Source organism: Pituophis catenifer, unplaced genomic scaffold, assembly GCF_029215685.1.
Source record: "Pituophis catenifer annectens isolate HBS135680 unplaced genomic scaffold, rPitCat1.0.hap2 SCAF_8, whole genome shotgun sequence".
Taxonomy (NCBI): Eukaryota; Metazoa; Chordata; class Lepidosauria; order Squamata; family Colubridae; genus Pituophis; species Pituophis catenifer.
Genome location: NW_027256888.1, coordinates 65,478,183 through 65,495,649, shown reverse-complemented (window position 1 = coordinate 65,495,649; position 17,467 = coordinate 65,478,183). Strand labels below are relative to the sequence as shown.

Genomic DNA, 17,467 nt, shown 5'->3' with positions numbered 1-17,467 from the left:
CTGTAAACCGCTTAGAGAGAGCTGCAAAGCACTGTGAAATGGTATATAAGTCTAAGTGCTGTTGCTATTTTATTTTAATTATGTTCATCACCCAGAGTCACTCATTGACATGGGGTGAATATAAATTAGATAGACAGATAGATGGATGGATGGATGGATGGATGGATGGATGGATGGATAATCATCTTCCAGTGGTACTCAATCGTTTTCCTTTCTTATCTTGAATTAAATCCTAAGGAAAAACATCAGGTGGAAAATCTTACCTAATGAGTTTTTTCAATATCACTGCTATCTCACCTGTTGAATAAATAAATTGTTGAACAAGAGAAATTTTTTTAAAAAAATATTTGAACCAATGTTTTGGTCCACAATGAGTAAGGCCTTCTCATTCCAGTTCTTGCTTATGATAGAATTGTTCCTTATATTATCCTCAAATGTTAAATTCACCCTGGTAATCATTTAAATTCTAAAGGCGGTACCTGGTCAACCATATATAATACTGAGTCAGATTCTGAAAGAGTCAGATCAGTTAGCACTTGAGTGAGAAATCACAATGAGACCCAAGGCTATAAACTGAACTGGGAAATAGGAGGAAAAAAATCCCAGAAGCAAGCAATGTCAAACCGTTTCCATACTGATTTGAAGAAAACTATCTGGACATATCCATGTAGTCACGTTAAATTTGAGGTGGTCTTTGCTATAGAAGATAATGTTAACAATATCTGAACTAGCTAGCACGAATAACTTGGATTTGGAGAAAGAAGGATGGTTCTGTGTCAGGTACTTTTATTAAAATTAATTGAAACAAAGATGAAGAAAACAATTATGTAGTACATTGCTAAAGTTATTGTCTCTGTATTTTTTTGTTTGTTTGTTTGTTTGAAAATTTTTGATCCATACTAAGCTAGTCATATTACAATACTAAGTTAATGTTTTTATTTCAAAAAGAATTATTTAGTGTGGACTCAGCACAATAATTTTCTCCATACAAAAAGAATTTGAGGATTGGCAGAATGCAAATTCTCCGTGTTTTAGAACCCTTTTATTTTCAGAGGTAACAAAGAGAGTCATTCTAGTACAAATATGAATCACCACACAGATTGGTGGACTGGGATTACTCTCCATCATCATCATCATCACCACAGGATTTTGATTCAATTTTTAAAATGTGGAAACCTCAGAAGTAGAAGTTCCAGTTCTCAGAGCTACATCTCACAAAAGAATTATCACCCTTCCGCTAATCTAATGCCATAGCCTAAACAGTGCTGATAAACAAGAGTTGCATGCAGATATAGAAATATGGCAAATATCCTTTTATAATTACAAAATACCTGCTGATCTAATAAGCCAGGCTGAATAGGAAAATAGCTTGTTTGTACTGATAACGGCAATTTGCTCGTACTGACAACGGAATCCAGATACTGTTAGGTTCAAATCCCAACGTTCATCACCACTGGCCATGCTGGTCTGGGTTGATGGAAACTGGAATGCTTCAACACCTGGAAAGCTACTAGTTTCCCAACATTATGTTAGTAATTGCAATTTTAAGAAGTTAAAAACAACTCCAAATGAGTTTTTCTCCAAAGTCTACATAATTGCAGCTAGATTTATGGTCAGCAAATATAGTTCTGCTTTTGAATAACTGTATTTTGAATAAATACAGTTAAACCATTTCAATTTAGTATAATGTTACAAATACTCTACCATGGGAAGCAAAAATTAATTAGGCCCATTTTTTTTAAAAAAAAATAACATCAGTATCTTGCTAAATTACATATTTAGCATCATTTTTGTATGTGTATGTTTGTTACTGGAAATTACCAGTACTTTGGTAATTTTATGATGTAATGCTAGATAAAACTGTGTACATATGATAAACAGTGATAGCATAAGATTGAATTTGGTTTCATTATTTGTGTAACTCATTAGTTAGTTAAGCCTTCTGAAAAATACTATTCTATATTCTGTACATCTAATAGTTTCTAAGAAATAGAATAAGAAATTGTAATAACTGAATAAAATTAAACGTGTACACAAGTCAATATTTTAAAAGAGCTATAAAACAAAATAAAGTTATTCTTCCTAACTAATTATATCCTTTGCCCTTATCCTTTGCCCTGAATAACAACTGTTCATATTAATGCAGTACATGTCTCTAGGGAGAGGTGTAAAACATCTCCAACATTTACTGAATTAGGGAATATATTTTCAAAATGTAGTAAAAGGGAATCCAAAAATGCCCAAGGCATCCAGCCCTACCTCAAAAAATCAACACAGAGCAAAATTTTCAATAGTTATAAAATGATATTACAAACAAACAAACTTAAAATCTTTTCAGAGTATGTGTTTGATTTCTAAGACAAAAATGAATTTTAGAAGACTTTTGCATTCAGAACATAGATTTAATTGGAATCTGCGAAAGCAACATCAGTTTGAAATATTAGACAGAATTTCGCACAAAAAAGGAACTGCTCAAAAATGCTGGTAATACTTTATCCATGGGTAAAAAGTATAAAGAACAATGGAATCAAGGAGGAAAATACTTTGATGCAGAAATCGATGAAACCATGATAGGATTGGTGTAAAGTTTTATGTGTTGGTGGATAGTGCATAAAGTCTAATCAGAAGACGCAGTTGCACAGATATTCAAGGCACATTAAAAAATTTTGCCAATATGATGTCAGTTCTCTTCTACAGAGCCCGTTGTTATCTCCAAAATGTAACACTCATGATGTACACTAACAGGTAGTAGGAAAACCTATGCCCAATTGTAATGTGTAAAAATATAAAATAAAAAAATCTGCTCATTGTAATAAATTACATTGTATCTCAGTCATGCAAAAACAATAGGTGCATTGAGCTCAAAGTTTTACTTATTTTATAGTTGTCTTTCAATGCTTATTTTACTTAACCGGTATCTGCTTTAAAACATGTTTGATTTCTGAAATAGGTAAGTACCAAAAAAAAGGGGGGGGGGAAATAAATTTCTCCATTGCTGGAAGGAGTTCCAATGATTGTACCACTTTCTTTTACAATATTCATAATATCGGTAATGTATTGGTAGGATGTATGAATACATCCTACCTATATATTAATTTTGCAATTGCATTAATTATTCTGTTTTCATATTATCATTCCTTCAAACATGGGATATCCTCATTTCATTCATTACATTGTATTAAAACCAGAAAATGGGTAAGCTGTTTGGGGTCATGTTCATTGTTATGAAAAGTGAACACAAGACTAGGAAGTATAATTGAAAAAGAAATAAACCAATTAAAAATTAACATGCAGTATAATGCTACAGAAGAACTCCCTTCCCTGCGTAAAAATAGCAAAAGACCTTTCATACTTAGTTACTATAGTTACATCTATCTGTAGTAATAGAAAGTTTTCTACGTTTTTTATCACATTTCAGATGATATGACAATCAAGGTTATAATGGCAATCATTAATGTGAAAACCAAGTTTATTCAGGATTACACAAACTATCATGAAACATACTATCAGCATTTGTAACGACAAGGTCTTACGTTTCAAATTTAGAACTTTTAGAAGTTCTAAATTTTAGAACTTCAAACTGGCCGCCATTTTATTTGTTTGTTTTTGCATACGCATACACAGAATCTCTTCATATATGCTTAGTGTAGAAATCACTAGGATTTCAACTTCATCTACAAAGGACGTCAAGTGCTATAATCACCCACATGAACACTATATTACTCACATCTGATTCAAAGAACAAGAAACAAAACAATCAATTACTTCTTTGTAGCTTTAAGGGGATATTCCTATGTTGGAAATTTTGTTCATTCAATTCAACTCCTGGTAGTCCCTCAAGATATGCAACCATTCTTTGATACCACACTAAAAAATCGGAGACTCTAAACCAATCCTATCTATATTGTTTGCCCTTATAGGCCAAATTAAAATTGTGAGGAGAGAAAGGAAAGACATTTTCAGGTGCTGTGAGTCCCCAAAAATGAAACACATGCACACTAAGACTCCTTATGCTTGCTGTGGCTTTCTCCTATACTTTGCTTAGACTGAGAACAAAAGCTCTGGAAAATGTCCAACAACTTTGTCACACACAGAATGTTTCTCAACTGTGGTTGCAATAAATATGTATTTCTGCTCTCTCTTTCCTTCCCCATGGTAACAATGAAAATGGGTTACTCAGTCTGATGAAAATGTTCATCTTTTCTGTACACAGTATATAGATCAACACAAGGATGGCATTTCTTTTCAAACCCTATTATTCAGCTGCTGATATGTGGCAAGAAAGTTCAAGGTGGCAACTGCAGGAAGAATCATGCAAACCAAATGCCCTGTAATATAGCAAATAAAGCAAAACATAATCTAGAAATGTATTTATTACATGCAACTTTAGGAGTCAGAATATATCAAATCATTAAACAAAAAGTAGAGGACTCTGCAGACACAATTCTGGTTTGGTTTTGGTTTTGGTCTACTATGTTGGTTAGATAATGAATCCTGTATACAAGCTTCATTCTTTTTGGAAAACTGTATTTTAGGTGAGCTCTAAGAGGTGGGAGGTGCAGAAAGAAGCAGGCTCAGGAAACCTCTATTCCTGTTGAGCAAAGCATGCAGAAGAACAATAATCAACTTTCAGGCATCACAGCTCCTTGAGATGTCTAATACACAAAGAAGCATTAGCCATCCAAGTAATTGTCCCACTTATATTGCCTCTCCCCTATCTCCTCACTTTCCACTACTAATCAGATTGTCTTCTCATTTGGCTGTCTTAAGTGAGCATGCTTTGTTCTCCCATTAACCCTTTTGTTTACTTTAAAATTGTGAGCTGAAGACAAGGATTTCATCAGACTACCAGACTTTGGATACAAACTGGGTGAACTCTTGTCTGGTTCCCATGTATGAAGAAAGCCCTTTTTTTTCATATTTCAAAAGCGAGTCCAAAATCACAAAAACCAGACTTTCTCAAGCTTAATGGTCATCTTTTCTGCTAGTATCCAATGGTAGTAGCAATTCTCAAGGAAACAGTTTTGATTCATGTTCTGAAAGAAGTTACTGATTGGATTTGAAAAGTTTGGCTTTTTAAAAAAATTATCAATTATAACAAATAGTTGAAAGCTAATTCCATACATGTCACAAGTTCCCTTTTTAAGTTTAATTTTCAAAAAAGTGGGCAAAGAATTACAGCCTGAGGAAACTTTGTAAAAGGTTATTTCTATGGCAATAAGAAGACAGAGACACCAAGTGGTACAGTAATCTGGTGCCTATGCTATGCTTAAAACAGAGGCCACGGATGTCTGAAAGAGCCCTCTCTAACTTTCCAGTATTTTAGTACAAATTAACAATCAGGAATAAGCCCTGTGTTATCATAGCTTAGTATGAAGAAATATTTGACAAAAGATCTGAAAGCAATGAGTTCAAGCCAAGGAAGGACCTATTCCTGCACCACTCTGAAATATCTGAAAGCAAAAAATCCAAATGGCATCTTATTCAACTCCTGAATATAAAACACTGTTTGTTGAGAAGTTCTCCTACACAAGCCCCATTGATATGATCAGCAATCCTGAAAGAAAACTAGTGTTCAATTTGTTTATTTCCACAGGCGTACGTACCCATGGCATTCTTATTTTTTTAGATTGTGGTCCATTAGCATCATGGTGCTAATTCTTTTTCTTTCCTGTTCTGTTATCCTTCATGATTGCCAAAACCTGTCACCTCTGGGTCCTCTCTAAGAATGACCTCTGATATGCTAAAATATTCCCTTGCCTCCGAAGTCTTCCCCAGTGAAAATCAACTTCTAGAGGAATAGTCAAAGGGCCAGCCTTCTTCAACCACCCAACATGAGAACAAGCAGAAAGCAAGAAAGCCGATCAACACTTTAATGGCATTTGCCACACTAAACCTGCCACTTCTCAAGGCAACAACCATTTGGAGAAGGAAGAACCTCTATTGAAGACAAGCATGCCACTAAGTGAGTGGGAAGGGAATATACATGGGCGTGATGATCAAACTAGTGAAGAGCGGAAGAGGAAAATAGGAGAGACTGTTTAATTTTTACTGTGGAAGGAGGAAAATACCTGAAGATAGATATGTATAGTTGAAAGGATTCAGACTGGTGCCACTGATTAAATAATGCCCAAAATAAATCTAAAGGAGCCAGCTGAAAGATGGAGAAGTGTCTTAGCTCTGTCTGCAAAGCAGGAGGCGGGTATTCATTATTTCTTTTCCACCTTTTTGCCAACTAAGGACCCAGCCGAACCTACCCGGTTGTCCTAAACTACCGCGCCCCGCTTGTCCGCCTCGGTGCAAATCTTTAAACCAGCCACTTTTGCTTTTTTTTTTTTTTTTTTTTTTTTACCCCCGTCTGACTCAGCAACAAGAAGAGGTGTCTGCTCCCGAAGGAGGCTGGCCACGGGACGGCGGGACCCCGCTTTCTCCAAGGGAGTTCCTCCTATTCCCGCATAATCCTGGCAATCCAGAATAGCGGAGCCAAGAAACACGGAGCTTCGGGCTTCTCCTTCTCCGGCGCCTGCAAACTGCAATTTTGCATCGCTCTCCGCTTGGATTTCGCAGCGCTTTTAGGGGGGACAGCGGAGAGCGATGCAAAACGCCTTCCCGCCCACCCTTAACACGCCGATCCCCAAGTCTCTTCGGGGGGGGGGAAGAGTTTGGAGCTCCCCGCTGAACCCGGCTAAAAGTCGGTGGGGGACTTTCTTTCCACCGCGACAGGCTGCGGCTGCGGGCAAAAGGAAAAGTGGCTGGGAGCCGCTTCTCCTCCTCCTCCTCCGTGCGCTCGGGCTTTTTCCCCGCTCCTCCCTCCCCAAGCGTCCGCCTGAACCCGCGGAGGCGAGAGAAGCGGCGAGGGTTGGCTTTTTGCCTAGGTTTGGCCGGCTGTCGGGGCGCCGGCGAGGCAAAGAGGCGTCCGCTCCGTCCAACCTTTGAGGAAAGCGGCCGTCCAGGTTCACCGGCGAAATGAAAAAGCAGCCTTACCTTGCGCAGCCGAGCCGGGGCTGCTGGCACTCAGGATAGCCAAGGCGGGCAATACGACCATCTGCAGTAAGTATCCCAGTCCCAGTCCGTAGCGGGCGGCGGCGGCTTCCAGCCCTTTGCCCATGACTGCTTCGGGGAGAAAAAGACTCGAAGCCCAAGAGCCCTCCAAGCCCGAGTCCGGCTCGCGCCCCTTGCCGCCGTCTTCTACCTCCTTGGCCGCGGTAGCGGCAGCAGCGGCGGTTCTTCCGCGAGCTCTCGCCCTCCCGCCGGCCCGGCTCTCGACTTTCCGACGGGGAGGGAGCAGTCGCGGCGGACCCTCGCCCGCCTGCCCGCTCGGGGGAAGGGGGGGGGCTCTTGTCCCGCTTGGCAGAGAGGGGCTTCTCCTCGCCCGACCCCCCGCTTGCGGGCACAGCAGTTCGAGCCCCGCTTGGAGACCAAGTTCCCTCTGCCCGACCGTCGCTTAATGCTGGTTCTTCTGCTTTTAGCGCCGCCGCCGCCGCCGCTGCTGCTGCTTCTTCTTTAGCCGCCCTGGCTTGGCCGGTAAACGCAGCTGGGGGCTCCACCTAAGGTGGGGTAGCGCGCTCCTTAGCCCGAATTGCGCGCGGTGGGAAAGGCGTCCAGGCGACGGCGACTCCGAGGCGACCAGGAATGGTCATTTCATAGTCTTGGCTAAGAAGTCTGAAGGGGCCGCCGGATGCCGAGCCCCGGAGTAGGAGGGGAAGCTGCACCGACTTCCCCGCAGCATCCTTCCCAACTCCCTCTGGAGGCGCGGCGACCCGACAGAAGCACACTCCCCTTCGCGCCGCGACGCCGGCGTGAAAGCGGAGCGAACCGGCGCGCCGTACTCTCCCTCTGCCTTTCCTCCTCCCTCCCTCCTGAATATTGGCCACGAGCTGCGGAGCGAAGCCCCGGCTGAGGCACCTCGCGGTAGTAAAGCAAATAAGCGCTCGGCTTCCCCCTGGAAACGCTGCAAAACCCGGAGCTGGACTTTCGGACGAGAGTGGCTCCTCCCTTGCTCGTGCCCGCCTGCGCACTTCAAGGGTGTGTGTGGAGGATAGGCGGGCGGCGAATTGCCCGGAGTGGATTCGCAATCCTAAACGCTACGAGGACCTTCCGCGTATCCGCGAGGCAGGAGAAGAGAAGCGAGACTAGTCTTTCCTACAATATATTTTGTGAAAAGGACGGTCACGAAGATGGCTTTCCGCGAAAGTAGGTTGTGTGGCGGGAAATGGAAATGGGGGGGGGAGGAGAGAAAAAATTGCTGCGCGGACTGAGAAAAGCAACGGGATGAAATGAATGAATAAGGAGTAGGTGGATGTGAGGCTGCTGCCAGGCGTCTTATTGCAGCGTAAGTCCCATAGGATAGATTCATTTCTGAGTAACTGCCTAGATGGAGATTCTTCAGTCATCCAGGTTGTCCCAAAGGTGTTTTTTTTCAAGAGGCAACTGGACTTTTCTGGTTTTTTTCTTTAAAGACGTTTCGCTACTCATCCATTAAGCTTCTTCCGCTCTTCTTCTTCAGCTCAGAGCTGAAGAAGCTTCTTGGATGACAACCAAAACGTTTTCAAAAAAAAAAAAAAAACCCAGAAAGTCCAGTTGCCTCATGCAAAAAGTATCTTTGGGATTTCTGAGTAACCTTGTTTAGGATTGAGCGGTGAGGATCAACTACTAGGAGGTGCTGATTGTGGAAACATATCTGCCAATAGTTTAGTAAAATACCACCTACCAGTGTTTTTTTTTAGTTTGAATAAAGGCACTTTCGCCAGCTATAAGGGATGCAGGGCTTGCCTTCTGGAATAGCTGATTGTAGACAAGAACTGAAGGCAGAGCATCACAACACATCCACAGTAAGAGTGTTTGTAGTTCCTACTACTACTACTACTAGTTAGTAGTTTCTAACTATTCTGGCAATCAATTTGAGATTCTCTAAACAATAGTTTCCCTTCTAAGGGGGATAAGTGGTTACTAAAGAGAAAGACTTCCTCCCCACTCCTGATAATTCAGTTTTATTTGCTGCAATACAAGAGTTTTTCGCTATTTGCTTTCTGATTTTTTTTTAATTCAAACCCCTGTGAACCATCAGGTTTCTTTTCCCAAATACATTTTTATTAAAAAAATTAAAACAAAAAGATAAAAGCTAATACAAGGAAATAGGCAAAGGAATGCAAAAGAAAAGAGAAAGAAATCAAAGAAAAAGCAAAAAGTGCAACCCCCCCTTCCAAGTTAATAAAAATAGAAGAAGCATATAAACAAGTGGTTTTGATATTCTTCATAGTGGTTATAAATACAGATATATTTTACCCATATCTCTAAAGTTAGACTATTACTCTTCTTTACTATGGTTACTGTCTAATCATTAGAACCATAAGTCACAAGTTCAGTTTTTTTCATTTTTACACAAAGCATCCATAAGAGAAGTCCAGTAAGCAAAAACATGTAGATGATGTCTTCTCTAATCAAAATAGTTAATTTATTCATTTCAACTGAAGTCTGAACTTCATTAATCGTTCTTCCATAGTGGGTAGATTCGAATCTTTCCATCTCAGATTCCATCTCTGTGCGCACAATGCTCTCACTGCTCTGACTCTATACTGTATCTGTTTTGGGGAATGAATTGTTTTCAAGGAAGTAGAGTACAGGAACATTTCTGTAAGACCCATAAGCTCACTTAAGAACAAGACAAAATTTACTGGCTGAGCTTACACATTGCATCAAATGGTTGTGATTGGACACTGAACTACAACCTAGCCAAGTGCATTTTAGCTTAACATGATAATCATTAAGTTATCCATGGGTTCATATGAATACAGCTAGTGTGCGTTGTTTGGTTTTGGCTTAGGATAATATAGGAATCCAGTCTTTGTTAGCTTATAAAGCAGAGTTCATGACTTGGTATTCTTTGAAGCTTGCTTCTGTGGTTTTACAAACTAGCAAAATAAACCATGGTTTACACACTGGAACAATGCACTCTGACAAATGTGAACATGTAGATCAGTTGTGTAACCTGGTGCCTCCCAAAAGTGTTAGGGCTAAAAAATAAATAAAATTTCCTTTCTGCTTCTGAGTCCTTCTACTGATTTTATAAACATATTCTAGTAAATTTCTGGTGACAAAATGGAAGTACAGTAGTTTCCTATTTCTTCTAGGATGTTTTGTTAATCTCCCAGTCTAGTCTAGGATTACTTCATGGTGTCTTTTCCAGATCCTAATCAGGTGTGACTCTGCTCAACTTTTCAAGATCAGCCTAGATTAACTAGGCACTGTAACTTCCAGAAATCTCAAAATATCTGGTCAGCATAAGGTTGGAAGGCACAGGTAGGCCTCAAAAGATGCAGTCTGGGCCGAACCAACTTTTGGTTGCATTAACTGAAAGAAAAATATTACACCATTTTGCATCCTTGGACATACCCAAAAGAAGAAAAAATAAAAGACAAATGCCCATTTTCTAAGTGTGAGAAGATAGATTTCACCAAAGTATACTGGTTCCCATTTCTTCTTCCTTGAGCACACTAAGGGTGAAAAAGAATATACAAATTGAAATAATAAATCAAATGCATGCATTTTCTAAGAAGTCTGCTTGAAAAAGCAATAGGTTTTGCTTACTAAGTTAGGAAAACAAAGCATTTATTTCTTGCCTTGTTCCATATATACTGCTATTTTGCTAAAATACCTAGTCACAATTCCTGGGATTGCTTTCTGGCCAACTAATTAAAAAAACAAAATTAACTCTGTAACTCAACATCTGTTAATTGTGTTAATGGCTTATTTGTTTGCTGCATAGTAAACTAAGGGAGACTCAACTTAAGATACATGCGAACAATTAGTATGAAAATGTTATGTGCTTCACTGTGCTGTGCCCTAATGGATTACTCATTATTAGGTGTGGTAGACATTATGTTTTTATGCATTTAACCAATTAAAGGAAGACTTAGACATGGTTGGACTTGATTTGGAATGCATACTGTGACAATTTTGGAAAGCTCCCAGGCCATGCTAAGATAATGAATATTCCTAGGACCAAGTATTGAATAGGAAATTTGCCGTGAAGAATTAGTTGGGCTCTATTACAGCTCCAGAAACATTATTTTGTGCTCCTAGATTACCTCTTTTTATCTGCAGCTTCTTACATTCCCCTTCTCATTTCAGATTCCTTCCCAAGAGAACCCTAAGATCCTAGATCCTATGCTAACAGAGGATGAATGCAGCATTCATACCAGGAAATTTGGAAAACTGACTTCCAAAATCATGAACCAGGAACAAACTGACTCCCATCTCTCATTGCACCATGTTTTGAGCACAGCAGTCAATTATTGGTACCATAAAGAGGCAATTTGGCTTAGTGGTCAAAGCACCAGGCTAGAAAACGGAAGACCATGAATCCAAGTCCAACCTTACCCATGAAAGCCAGCTGAGTGACTTTGGGACAGTCTTTTTCTCAGCCCAATTCATCTCACAGATTGCTGTTGTGGGGAAGATAGAAGGAGGAAGGTGAGATGGATAAGTTCACCACCTTGTAAAAACAATAAGGGCAGGATATAAATAAATAATATAAAAGGACAAATTATAAACATTTTGAGGGATCCTTGATGCTCTCTGAACTTGGTTGTTTTCTTGCAGACATTTCTTTATCCAAGATAGGTACCTAGTTTGTTACCTAGTTTGGGTAATGAAACATCTGTAAGAAAACAATCAAGCTCAGAGAGCACCAAGGACCCCTCGTGTCAATCCTGACCTACAAATATTCTTCTTTATTAGTATAAACATTTCCCATTGTTATGCTGTTAGAAGCAAAGTAATCGGGTCTTCTTGATTTTACCTGGCCTGGCATACTGAAGTAGTCAGCCAGGTACAATGATATCTTTACCACAAAACCCACACTTGAGCATATTCTAGTGAAAGAAGTGAGTTCAGAAGGTCCTATTTTATCCTAGTAGAGAGGACAAACTCCAAAGCTCCAAAGGAAGCTGAAATTGATCAATATGAAATAATTGAAACAAATGGTGGTGGCCAATAAAAGAAATTGGTGTTTTTGGTCATTAAAGAATTTGCCCCCTTGTGTATATTTGATACATATTTTGTTGCCTTTTTATTGTGTTTTAAATGCAACATTTTATAATCAATTACATAATTTTGTAATTAGCATGGTTCACTTTCTCTCCACATCTATGGCAAACCTATAATCTCCATCATTATCACTTAATGTAAATAAGATGACCTACTAAACTATTAAAAAATTTGAATTTGAGGAGTGAGCTTCTATGTATGATTTATGGTTTGTGCAGCCTAATCTTTCACATGTGTTATCAAGGAAGGGGAAATGGTTTGTGTGAGTTTATAACTCCAACAAAAAACTACCTATCACAGTTCAGCTATAGAAAGAGAAATTAAAGAGAGTTAAGAGTTTTTATGCCTTTTCTAAACTTTCCATGTATGCTCAAAAGCAAAGTGGATGTGTGATGATAATTATTAATACAGAATTAAGAGTTGCAACATTTCTCCCTGCAATAAGAACCAGTAAAGTGGAAAAAGTTAATACACCATCTGTTGTTTCACTAAAAGCAGGTGAAGTGCATTTACAACAGTTATACAATCCGTCTAATATTTAGATTGTCACGTACATCAATAAAGAAGGCTATTGCCTACATTTCTGTTCCTACCTAACATGTAAAATTCTTTTTACAGCATAGAACTTTCTAGCTGTAAGGTATATAGTCATTTTATAGATAATTTTGTTCTTTTTGCAGGGTACATAGGAGTAAAATACTGTAGGCACCATGCTTGGGAGAACATGCATAATATTTACAATTGCTTTAATCCTATAGAGTTTCCAGGGAAGTTAGCTTGCTTTTGTTTAGAACTGTTGGGGACTGTACCAGTAATCCATAAAGCCAGAATATGCTGGAGAATTCCTTCGAATTCTCAGAGACATTCACTGATAAAGGAGCCCCATGGGGTGTATCTCTTTCCAGAATTCAGCCAACTGGGAGTTACATGAGGTAGAAATTAAAGGAAGGGGAAAGGGGAAGCCATTTCATGCCACTCAGTATATCGATTACTCTTCATACATCTACTAAAAGCACCAAATGTAAAGAAATAGTATTAATAGCAGTATTAGTTATATTTATTTCTACTTATGATTGGATTGGACCTAAAGCAAAACAGGATTTAGTCCCCTACAAAAACACCTTGAACAGGGCAATATACTTATTAGTAGCATTTATTGGAAGGAATCCCCAACACCCGGGGATCCATAAAATTATCTCACAATACTTTGCCTTCCTAATTTATTTAGAGAATGTGTGTGAGTGTGAGTGTGTGTGTGTGTGTGTGTCTGTCTGTTTGTCTGTCTATCATCGATCTTCATTTTTCCCCTCGGGATAATGGTTGGCCTATCATTCTCTCCCAATGTTACATTGCAAAAACTATTTGGCTGAGAAAAAGCGACAGGCCAGAAATTTCTCAGCAGGGATTTAAATGTAGTTGTCGTTACCGATTTAAGTCCTCAGCTGGTTTTGAAAAGCAAAGCAAGGTCCAACTTGGCTAGTTCCTGGATGGGAGACCACCACAAAATCTCAGGGTTTTTTTCTGGCTCCCTCTGCTAACAAACAGAGATGAGCACCGCCCCCTAGAGTCCGACACAAGAAAATTTGTAAAATGCCTCATAAGACAATTGTACCCTATGACTATCATTAAGTGTACCTTATTATTCTTGATGAACGTATCTTTTCTTTTAGGTACACTGAGAGCATATGCACCAAGACAAATTCCTTGTGTGTCTAATCACACTTGGCCTTTAAAATTCTATTCAATGCTAGACCACTTCCATACCATTATCAACAAAAACACCTGGAGATAACAACAACGTCACAGGGGAAAGGAAAATTGAGTTCCTTAGCCCATTGATACTACTGCATGCTTATTCCAACACATAATAGGGAAGATGACGAGCTTTATATCCTAGCCGGTTAAGCATAAAAGTTGCTTATTTCTCCGCCCACCCACTAGATTCCCTTGGCGGAGGAATCCCTTATTTTTTATTTCACGCCACTTTCTGGCAAAAGAGAGGCAGTCCAGCTAGATTCATTTATTTTTTAGAAAACCTGGATATTTAGACGCCTCCAAGATTTTCGATCGGTGCGTCTCTCCCAACTCAGCCCCAAGCAAAGAGTAACATTCCAGGATCGCGGCTCAACTGGCTCGCCACGGTGGGCGATTCAGAAGGGGCGCATAGGGGGATTTGCTTAAAATCTGCGCAGAGTGTATATCAAGCAGAACCGAGCTCGAAAGCCTTCCCGATTATCCCGCTTTCACGGACGGGGATTCACCCGCAGGGCGATCGGTTGCGCCACAGAGGCGCAAAAAAGGGCGCCCCGATCCTGAGATGAGAAGTTCCAAGAGGTTTGCAAACTCCCGGGGATTCCCTCCTGAAACTCCTCGAGCGGACGACATAACGGAGCGATCTATTCTGCTGCCTAAAGGGCGCCCAAGCGGGACGAAGGGAAAGCCATAAGTAAATGTTGGGGAAATGCAAAAGTTTGTACTTTTTTTTCCCCGCCGCCCCAGCACCAAAAATGCTGCCTGGGATCGCCTACTATAGGCACCGTGAACAGAAAGCAATTCTGCTCCCAATCCAAAGGAGCTCAGCTTTCCGCGAGCTTCTCACAAAATCCGAGCTGGAATCTCCGATTAGGAAGGAGCGGAGCCTTCCCTTGCGCTTCCCTTTAAAACTGCTTTTCAAAGGATGAAGACCAGCGGTGCATCCGCCGTCAACTGCAGCAAAAAAAAGACGTTTTCGTCTTTTTAAAAAAGAAGCTTGTAAGAAAATCCAAAGGGCAGGGGGGGGAAAAAAACCTGTTTTAAAAGGAGCTGTCTTGGGGGGAGGCAAAACAAAATAGGAAAGGCTTCTTTGCTTTCAACTTTAAAAAAAAAAAAAAAAAAAACCCGCCGTGCCTTGCTTGAATCTCCGGGCATGGAAAATTGTCTTCCCCCTCTTTCATTCTACACAGATCTGTGGTAATGCTGGAGTTCTGCCAGGAAAAAAAAAGGAAAATAAGAAGAAGAAACTGTAATGGAGTAGTAAAGAACTGAACTGGAACTTCCCAACATCTCCTCCTCCTCCTTTTCTGCACATGCCCTTAAGGAAACAAGAAGATATAACAGCTGCCAACTCGAAAAAGTTGTTGGGATTATGGATATCATACGTGAAATGCTTTGGAAATGTGATTTATATAGCAAAACCTACCTGCTGCCACCAGATGGGAAACTGTTTTGTACGCATACCCTGGCAGCCATTTTGAACAAAATATTATTTACTGGTCAATAACAGTAGAGAAAAATCTTTTCTTTCAGTTGGGTGTAGGAGTCACAGAAGTTAGCAACCGTGAAAATTAACTGTAAAATACAATGGCAATAACAATATTACATGCCCACAGATCCATCATGCTATTCCATTCTGGAATAAGTAAGGTTAAGCAAAGTGGAAAAAAAAGCAAAGAAACCAAAGAAATTAAAGGCCAGAAATAAGAAAAGTAGAAAGAAGCATGCCTAGAACTAATTTGTACCAAAATACCCTTCACTATATAGCTCTCTCTGCTTCTCTGCCTTTCCAATCTTTACTTCCATCATTTTTATCTATTTATTATTATTATTTATTAAATTTATTTGCTGCCCATCTCACCACAAGGTGACCCATACACTGCTACATAAATTGTCTTTTTGTTCTTGTTTTTCTCTGTTCTGAAGAATGGATCGACCTCTTTCCCTGCATCTAGTCCCATTTATTCTAGCTTCTTATTGATCCTTATTATCATTGTATAATCAAATCACCTCATTTCATCTACATTCATTCAGCACTTACTCATTTTTGTTCTTATATTAAGAACTTTTAAGAGCTCCATTTTCTAGGGCAGTCAATTAACTTTCTATGTTTCTCCTGATACATCCAAGATTCAGTTCTATAGGATAGGATAGGATAGGATAGGATAGGATAGGATAGGATAGGATAGGATAGGATAGGATAGGATAGGATAGGATAGGATAGGACAGGACAGGACAGGACAGGACAGGACAGGATATTCTTTATTAGCCAAGTGTGATTGGACACACAAGGAATTTGTCTCCAGTGCATGTCTCAGTGTACATACCAATAACAAGTGATAGGTCATATAAATCATAGCTACAAAATCATTAATCATAAGTTACAAGCATCAAGTGATAAATCATCATAATAAACACATTAGACAGAAATAAACACATTTTATGTTTACCAGTATTTAACCAATCTTAAATATTCTTCACCCATTTTCCCATCTTTGGAAATTTCCTGTCATCATATACAAATATATCTACTGGTTCTAGCGTTTTGACATTTATGTATAACTTGTGATTGTTCATTCATTCATTCATTCTGTCAACTACCTTGGACTTTGATACATTAATTTTAAGATTCATGTCCAGCACTACATCTTATGGTCCATTTAGCATTCTAGGAAGTCACTTCAGTTCTCAATCAACAGTAGTACATCATGTAGACAAAAGTGCAGGTATATTCACATCTCTAACTAGCACACCTTTAATGCATTTCTTATATGTGTGTCTAGAAATATGTGAAATAATTAAGGAAACATCACACATCCTTATCTTATTCACTGCTTAGTATGGAAATATTCACTAAGTATTCCATTTATTTTCTCTCATTTTCCTTTTATTGTATGTTACTCTTATCTCATTCAGTTAACCAACTTCCAACTGCACAAAATATTCAAGTTCATTATCTTATGATTTCTCTAAACCAGCAAATGTTAAATAAAATATCTCAAGGACCTGCTGAAGAGCAAAAATCTGCTCAGCAGCCCCTGCATGGCATAAAGCCATATTACGCTTCTCAAATTTTACTTGTTAGTTCTTTTTTTACACTCTTTTCAGTCAGAATTCTACCAAAGCTTTCCAAGCCCCACTTAACAGACAAATCCACCTGCAGATTTTGCATGCATTCTGATTGCCCTTCCTTTTGCACAGGGAAGCCATAATGCCAATCTTCCATTTGTCAGTAAGATACTCAATTCACAAGTTAAAACAAATTGCACACTAGAGCAAGGCATCTATACTTGATAAGAAAAAGATTTTCTCATCAGGCAAAATATAAGAGAGGCAGCCAGCCAAACTTCTGGGGAACTAAATGGCAAAGAAACTTCAGTTCTAGTTAAATTCCTGCCCCTTACAATAAATGTACCCAGCTAAAGATATCTCTGTGGTTATCTTCTTTCAGGATATTTTTTTACTCTTCAGTCTGGTTCACAACTTTAGTATTTTCTGATATATTGTATGGACTGATATGTTTCACTTCCATTTAAGGCCATTACCAGAGCTAAGTAACCATACTGAGCTGGTACAAACTGTCCGTATAAAATTCACCTCTTCTATTGCCTGGCAATGCTTCGTTTTATTTACTTCCATAACATTCCTGTAACAAAAATAGGATGGT

General features: G+C 39.3%; 1 protein-coding gene across 1 annotated transcript in view; it reads right to left on the bottom strand.

The window, feature by feature from the left end:
- Positions 1-7,108, bottom strand: part of UNC5C (unc-5 netrin receptor C) — a 364,758-nt gene extending 357,650 nt beyond the window's left edge. Inside the window, exon 1 of the mRNA XM_070948266.1 lies at positions 6,985-7,108. Within this exon, the coding sequence (XP_070804367.1) occupies positions 6,985-7,108 (124 nt within the window). The remainder of the gene's footprint in view (positions 1-6,984) is intronic.
- Between the last annotated feature and the right edge of the window lie 10,359 nt (positions 7,109-17,467).